Source organism: Physeter macrocephalus, chromosome 2 (genome assembly GCF_002837175.3).
Source record: "Physeter macrocephalus isolate SW-GA chromosome 2, ASM283717v5, whole genome shotgun sequence".
In the NCBI taxonomy this organism is placed as follows: domain Eukaryota; kingdom Metazoa; phylum Chordata; class Mammalia; order Artiodactyla; family Physeteridae; genus Physeter; species Physeter macrocephalus.
In genome coordinates, this window is record NC_041215.1 from 75061718 (window position 1) to 75070536 (window position 8819).

The 8819-nt window shown below is 39.4% G+C and overlaps 1 protein-coding gene across 1 annotated transcript in view; it reads right to left on the reverse strand.

Moving 5' to 3' along the window:
* The window catches only part of LRP2 (LDL receptor related protein 2), a 168731-nt gene that overhangs the window by 112358 nt on the left and 47554 nt on the right, over positions 1-8819 (reverse strand). The window contains exons 12-15 of the mRNA XM_007110946.2: positions 8196-8419; positions 6109-6315; positions 2999-3201; positions 1024-1164 (exon numbers count right to left, since the gene is read on the reverse strand). Coding sequence (XP_007111008.2) covers positions 1024-1164; positions 2999-3201; positions 6109-6315; positions 8196-8419 — 775 coding nt within the window. The remainder of the gene's footprint in view (positions 1-1023; positions 1165-2998; positions 3202-6108; positions 6316-8195; positions 8420-8819) is intronic.

An 8819-nucleotide genomic window follows, 5' to 3' on the forward strand; every position in this document is an offset into this window, starting at 1 on the left:
TGGTGGGAATGTAAATTGATACAGCCACTATGGAGAACAGTATGGAGGTTCCTTTAAAAACTACAAATAGAACTACCATACGACCCCGCAATCCCACTACTGGGAATATACCCTGAGAAAACCATAATTCAACAGTCATGTACCACAATGTTCATTGCAGCTCTATTTACAATAGCCAGGACATGGAAGCAACCTAAGTGTCCATCGATAGATGAATGGATAAAGAAGATGTGGCACATATATACAATGGAATACTACTCAGCCATAAAAAAGAAATGAAATTGAGTTATTCGTACTGAGGTGGATGGACCTAGTGTCTGTCATACAGAGTGAAGTAAGTCAGAAAAAGAAAAACAAATACCATATGCTAACACATATATATGGAATCTAAAAAAAAAAAATGGTCACGAAGAACCTAGGGGCAGGACGGGAATAAAGACGCAGACCTACTAGAGGAATGGACTTGGGGATACGGGGAGGGGGAAGGGTAAGCTGGGATGAAGTGAGAGAGTGGCATGGACATATATACACTACCAAATGTAAAATAGATAGCTAGTGGGAAGCAGCCACATAGCACAGGGAGATCAGCTCGGTGCCTTGTGACCACTTAGAGGGGTGGGAAAGGGAGGCTTGGAGGGAGACCCAAGAGGGAGGAGATATGGGGATATATGTGCATGTATAACTGATTCACTTTGTTATAAAGCAGAAACTAACACACCATTGTAAAGCAATTATACTCCAATAAAGATGTTTAAAAAAATTAAAAAGAGACAGAGATTTCAGGAAGGACATAAAGGGAAAGGGGAGCCCAAGGAAACCCTAGATGTGTCCCAAAGGACAGAAATTTACATCTCCAAACACAGCTCTTTGTACAAAGGGAAAGGTGCCTACCAAGGAAGATGTCCGTGAGCTACCAAAAGCTTATTTGCTGTGAAGAAGTGCTACAGGGAGCTGGCCCAGTCCAAGAGCAGCACATACCCCTGTGCTGACCGTCAGAAAGACAGTCCAAAACTGATTTCTTACCAACGCAGTGGTAGTCATCCATATCCGGAATGTAGCCGAGCCTGCACTTGCAACGGTAGCCCAAACCACCATTAAATGTTCTGTGGCTGAGGACACAGATGTGTTGACAGCCCCCATTGTTATCTGCACATGGATTGCTAGCTGGAGGGAAAAATGCACATGGTTAAATCTCAATTAGAAATGCATATTTATCCAAGACATGCGAAGCCATTTTGAGACCTGTGGGTGAAATGGGTTTGAAACTCCTTAGAGACATCACTACTGGTTGCTACTGAATACATCCACATTTAGCTGCTCCCAATGTCATCGTTGCTCTCGAATTTACTCTCAAACTGATGGTGGCAAAAAAACAAACAAACAAGATTCCTGCAACTGGATAACCTTGGGGGTTCTTTTCCCCCCATAACTGTAACAGACTCTGTCTGCTAGCCTCAGTGACTAAAATATAACTGCCCCCCAAATAACCTTAGTATTATTTTTTACCATTCAAAAAATAGAGTAAATAACTATAACTCACTGGATGCTTATTTTGTAGGACAGATTAACAATCAATGCCTCTAAGAGGTAAATATTATCGCAATTTTACAGAAAAGGAAACCAAAGTTCCAAAAGGTGAGACAACTTGCTCAAGATTATTCAGTGGTTAAATAGCTAAACTAGAATTCAAATCCAGATCTCATTCCAAAACCCGACATGTCTGAAACACAAACCAATTTAAACTTCCAAAAACCACTCTCAAAGCAGTGACATCAGGAAGTTCACTGTACACAAGGCTGTCAGAGCTAAAAATGTCTGCTTTTGAAATTGCTTTCTTAGCCTTTGACTTATTCTTTAAAATAGTCTCTTCACCTTCTCGGGTAGATTAATTTTGAGAAACACAGGCAGGTATAATTCTGAAGCAAATAACAGAAATAATTTAGATGATAAAACTGGGTAATATTTTTGGTCAAGGGCAGATGTGAATTTAGTAGCTCATGAACTTATTATTCCAAATAGGTATTTTCTAATACAGTATATACTTTCAGGTACAGTATATATTTTCCAATGAAGTATTTGTTTCCTAGGATGACTACATTGAAGGGTAGTCATCTGAATCTATCAGTTTGGTGGTTGGTTGGTTTGAGTTTTTTTAATCAACCTAATTACTTTATAGTCTTTCTCCATCCTAGCCAGACCTATCACATAGCATTACAGTTTTAAAGTGAAATCTGTCTTTCTCTGAATTACTGTTCACTGATATTAAGCTTTCTTCCGATGTAGTCTAGTTTACTGTGTTTCTTTTCTTTGATTCATGAGCAAATACAGAAGAGAGCTGTATACACAGTCTAAACAGTCATGTCAATTTAAAACCTTGAAACAAAACTTACCGTAAAATAACATAAGTAACATAAATACTATAAAATAACATTCAGTGTCTGAATCAAAATATTTCTTTTCTTTGATAAGTGACCAGCCTGAGAGATAACCAAACCCAGCTGACCTATGACAGACCCAATGCAAACCAAATAACAGGTGTCATAAATAGACAACAGAGAAGAAGGAAAAAAATAGCTCTGACACTAACTCAAATGACCACTTAGCATGTCATTTTCTTCTTCTGGGCCTCAGTTTCCTCAACTGCAATATTAGAGGGTTGAATTGGGAGATTCCTCCCGTAGAATAAGGATGGGTATTTTAGTTTGGTTTGTTTGCTGCTCTTTCGCCAGCCTGTAGACAGGATCTGGTATACCGCAGGTGCCGATAAATATCTGTTAAATACACCTCTAAGTTCTTTGCAGACTGGGCATTTTAACTCTGAAATACATCAAGTTCTCCAGAATGCCAACGATCTGCAAAGCCAATTTCAGAGGGTTGAACTCTCTAGATAACCCATCATATATTTGAGAATGCCACCCAAGTCTCATGAGAACTTTGAGAAAACCTTTCTATGAAGGCCAATACCAAGCATGGTATTTTCCACTGCTGAGGGGCCTACCATAGGGCTGCCTGAGGGCATGGTAAACAGTCACTCCAAAAGGCCTCAGGGAAGACCGGTAGTACAGTTGTGGGTCAGTCTCCGTGAACTTGTTTGCCTTCATTACAGCCATCTTTGTCCAATCAGTAAAGAACACATGATCTTCAAACAAGCTTATTGCAAAGGGATGAGGAATGTTCGAGCCTCCATGAATTACTGTCTTCCTGTTACAAAAGATATATCCCATACAATTTTGATTAAAGGTGGAATTAGTTCCAAAAAAACAAAAGGTGGAATTAGTTCATGTAAATGCTTAAAAAGCTAAAAAATTTCTTGCTACAAATATAGAATATATAGTCAAGATACATTTTAAGATGCAGGTGTATTTCTGTCTATACTCGTAGAAGGATTTTCCTATTGTCTCTTCGAAAAGAGCCTTGGCACTTAAATTCCAGTCTCCACCCTCGCTTGTTCTAGATCTTTTGAAAAATTACTGTTTTCCCACCTGCTCTTCATTCTTTTAAGGTTGCTCCACATATAAAAGGTCTAAGGGGCTTCCCTGGTGGCGCAGTGGTTGAGAGTCCGCCTGCCGATGCAGGGCACACGGGTTCGTGCCCCGGTCCGGGAAGATCCCACATGCCGCTGAGCGGCTGGGCCCATGAGCCATGGCCGCTGAGCCTGCGTGTCCGGAGCCTGTGCTCCGCAACGGGAGAGGCCACAGCAGTGAGAGGCCCGCGTAATGCAAAAAAAAAAAAAAAAAGTCTAAGATATGAAATGTCATTTTAAAATTTGTAGGGGAAAGAGTGTAACAAGGGACTGGAAGTCTGGTAGACAACTTCAACACTTACTCCACGCTGCATCACTGACCATTTCTCAGCAATTAGGAAGCAAGACAGTGAGCTGGAGAATTCAACCCACAGCAAACACACAGACTCATTCCTGATGTCACTCTAGGGAGGGGAAAAAGCAGGGCTACCACTGGTATGCCTCTGCCTGACGAAACCGTCAGCTGAGCATATTTGTAGTGGAGGCAGAGTGCCCAGAGCCGCTAAAATGGAAGACAACACAGGTAAGAGGTGCTAGGCAAGGGGAAGAAATCAACACTGCTGCCATGACTGCATCTACAGAAACAGTAATTCACTGAGGCCACATAAGTAAAGTGAGGTAGAGGATGGTACGTGAAAGAAACCTCTTTTCTTTTGGCATAGGAGAAAGACCTCAAAGAAAAATCTCAGCAGCCCTGGAAAACTAAAGAGCACAATAGAGCTTTAAGAAAAGACTTGAAAATACTAACACTGGGAATCACACTGCACGTGAAAAAAACAAAGAAACCCAAGATGGAAAGTGAGTGCAAACTTTGAAACACTCAATAGTGACATGGTACATTAAAATTAATGGGCTTGGGGCTTCCCTGGTGGCGCAGTGGTTGAGAGCCCGCCTGCCAATGCAGAGCGCACGGGTTCGTGCCCTGGACCGGGAAGATCCCACATGCCGCGGAGCGGCTGGGCCTGTGAGCCATGGCCGCTGAGCCTGCGCGTCCGGAGCCTGTGCTCCGCAAAGGGAGAGGCCACAACAGTGAGAGGCCCACGTACGGCAAAAAAAAAAAAAAAAAAAAAAAAAAAATTAATGGGTTTTTTTTCATTTAGCAAATTCCAGAAGTCTAGAAGACTTCCCTGGTGGTGCAGTGGTTAAGAATCCGCCTGCCAATGCAGGGGGCACGGGTTCGATCCCTGGTGCAGGAAGATCCCACATGCCGTGGAGCAACTGAGCCCATGTGCCACAACTGCTGAGCCTGTGTGCCACGACTGCTGAAGCCCGCGAGCCTAGAGCCCATGCTCTGCAACAAGAGAAGCCACCGCAATGAGAAGCCCACGAACCACAACAAAGAAGTAGCCCCCGCTCGCTGCAACTAGAGAAAGCTCACATGCGGCAATGAAGACACAAAGCAGCCAAAAAATAATAATAATAATAATAATTCCATAAATCTAAATGCCACCTGCTGGTAAAGCAAGAGGTAATGACTTTATGATTTTAGCTGTACTCGTGAGTTTTAGTATCTCCTCCATGTTTCTCGACAGCCAGCAAACCACTCGAATCTTTCTGAAATTCCATTGATTTTTATGTTATACTTTAACCATAGCATAAAAATATTTAGACTATAAAATTAATGCCAAAACAACCATGAAAGTGAAAAAAAAATTAGGCAACTTCTCAATTGTTTTTATATGACTTATATGATTATTTTTTCATTAAATTAATTCCTATCCTCACTATGGGAACCAGTTTCAGTGACAATACGTCATAGCCTTAATACCCAATCACTTCATTTAACCAAGTAGAGATTGTTCTAAGAATATAAAATCCGGTGGCAAACTGTGATACCATCCTTACAAAATACAGATAAAGGAGAAACCAAAACTAGAATATTCTTTTCATCGAGAAAACAATAAAATCACGTCATTTGGAAAAATCAAATTGACTAATTTTTCCTGGTCAAAATTTAAAGACCATGTTTTAACCAGTTTTTGAAAATACCAAAAGAAGAGGATCTAAAATAGGTAACAATTTAATTAATTTATAGTGAGCTCTAATCCGACTAAGATGAAGGAAAAATGTATGCCATACTCTGCTTTCAAATATTGTTTAAATGTCTTTGAAGTATATCAGGTAAAGTCAGAATTTCTCATTAAGATTTGAAATATATATAAGAGCAGTATAAAACCCAATTAATTCCCACCAGATAAGGTTAAGAAAAATAATAAAACTTATTTACTGGAGGGAAAATAGAAAGCTAAAAGATAAAGTGATCTTTGGAAACAAACCATAAGGGACCCAGACAAATAAATGGACTCGGAAGTTAATGAAAATAATGTGCTTCATCTGGGAGTGAGAGAGGGCTTGGAGAAGAGAAATCAAAGAACAAACGCTGTAGGTAATATTTAATGAGTGTTAATATGAAACACAAGCTAAAACTCAGAGCAGGTCACAACGTGCAATGTCAACACAAAGATAATTCAAGTTATGTCAACCAACAAAGCAATCTTTTAATTCTAGTCCTTCAGTTTCTCTCTCCATAAATTTTATGTATTTCCCCAAAACTTACAAAGATATAAAAAAAAAATACTTCTTACCTTTGAATTCCATCATAAGTTACAGTCTCAATGTAATCAAACCGGGAGTCAACCCAGTAAACACGCTTTGATACCAAATCCAGGGTTATCCCAGCAGGCCATCCCAGCTTTCTTGTCACCAAGTCTTTACGGTTGGAGCCATCCATGAAAGCCCTTTCTATCTTAGGTGTTCCAGAAAAGCTCTGCCAGTCTGAGAAAAATAAATAACTACAAAAGAAAACCAAAAGATGAAAGAATCAGTTATTTTACAAGTTTACCTAGAAGATATTTTTTGAGATTGTATGTTTGGATCAATGGAAATTTCCTCTAGCTGAGAACCATGGGGGTTTAAAACAATAGAGAAATTTTAAAGTATTAAAAATCAGAAACAGTGAGGGCCAATCAGGAGAGTCAACAACTCCAAATAGCAACTATTAAAATGCACTAACTGGCAGGCAAAAAAAAAAAAAAGCATATCTACCTTCTTAACTTCTTAATATTCTCCCCTGATCCCTAGCTCCATCCTTCACTTCTCTTTTTTACAGCCAGCAAAAAGGCTGTAAAAAAGAAAAAACTATCAAGCCATTTCCCTCTTTAATTCCTCATTCTAAGGCATAGTCTAGAGAACATATACATCATTTTCAAGGAAGGACAGCTGAAATCATGAAATAGAAATGAATAATCACCATTCACCAACACTTAAGTAGCCTCAAGTTCATCCAAGGCTCCTAAGACCCAACTGTGAAAATCTAGGAGAAAGCTAGTCTCCCATAACTGGTCTCACATGTGAAGATCAGGAAAATTTTAATTTACACCTGGAGAAAAGTAAGCATTATCACTCTTGCTGGCTTGATTCACAGTTGAACAACTTGTAATGAGGTGTTAACACTGACATCTCAACCCCAGTCTCTAACAAGAAATCACTAAAAGGGATAGATCTGATAGGGGATAGAGTAGGGTAATCAAATAGTTAGCTTAGAAACCACATTAGGGGATTGCAGATAGAGAGGGAAATTTAGGGGGCTTTGGGAGACCACAGTAAGTTAATGATCACTCAAGAAAGTAATGGAAAAATCCTGAAACAATGTGGGCTTGCTTGACTCCTAAAGCAGAGCAAGTCGCTTAGCATCAAAGCCAGACTGGCTTGCTTAACAACAAAACCAAGCCAACTTGCTTAACAACAAAACCATGCAACAGAAGCATGAGACATGCCCCAAAACAATAAAACAACAGTGGAAAATAAGGTCTACAATCTGCCCAGTGATGTCAACAAGTTAATGACCCCTAGGACATTCTCTTTGCACACACAAAAAAACAATAACTTATGGAAAGGTGATATTTCAAAGTGAAAGACCCTCATTGTACTGAGACCTGAAATAATTTCGCCGTAGTGCTGTGACAGTCCCGGAGACACCGTATAGGTTCAAAAACTCCCCCGCCCAACGTATAGGAGGAGTTAATGATGGAAGACTCAAAGAATGAAAAAGAAGGTGGTCTTCTCCCCCTCCCCTCTCTTCCTTTGATTATAAAAATGTAACCCACTAAGTACTCGGGGCAACACAACACTCGCCTGCCTGCTTGTAAGCCTCACAAGCATCCTATTCTAATAAATCACTTCTTATCTATCACTTTGCCTCTCGCTGAATTCTCTCTGCCCTGAAGCATAAAGAATATTCAGAGCCCCTCGCAACGCCACCTAGTGGTTTCATATCTATCCTCTCTTTAAAACAACTTTACAACTTATGTTACAGTGATCATGTTAATAATGGTTTAGCTGTAACAATACTATTAGAGTCAGAAAACAGAATCCAATTTCTCAGCCCGGAGAATGTGGCAAACACTAAGAATAAAATTCACACCCCAAAAATATCACATCTTTTTAGGACACCAGTAAGTGTGTTTGGACTGCATATCCTCAAATTGGATTATATTTAGCCAACTCCTTTAAAGCTTCTGTGAAAAGAGATATGAAATAAACATGGATTCTAGAGTACAGAACCTAAAAGAAGTCAGGATTAACCTTCAATTATGCCAATGGATGTTTTGTGTACAAGGGGAGAAATAAAACTCCAAAAATGCTGGAATCAGTATGTTTTCACATAACTTACCCAACAGTTGGGTCCACGGCAATTCCTCTAGGATGTCCCAAATGTTCACTTATAATGGTAATCCGTTGGCTTCCATCCAAATTTACCATATCTATGCAGTTGACATTGGTCTCTACAACATAAAGTTTATTATTTACCCAGTCCACAGCCAGATTCTCTGGGTCTTCAACAGAAACATTGAGAACTTCTTGGATATCTAAACCATTAATGTCAACTGAAAAAACCTGAAAGAAAAACCAAAATTATTACACTTCTTAAGCATAATTCACTGGGAGCAGTTTTCCTATACTTCATTCCAGGGACCTATCTTTGTTGTACAAATCAGTCATTTGGATTTTTAAAAAAAAGAATTCATACATGGCCTTTCTTATGTTGAGGTAGGTTCCCTCTATGCCCATTTTCTGGAGTTTTTATTATAAATGGGTGTTGAATTTTGTCAAAAGATTTTTCTGCATCTATTGAGATGATCATATGGTTTTTATTCTTCAATTTGTTAATATGGTGTATCACATGGATTGATTTGCATATATTGAAGAATCCTTGCATTCCTGGGATAAACCCCACTTGATCATGGTGTATGATCCTTTTAATGTGTTGTTGGATTCTGTTTGCTAGTATTTTGTT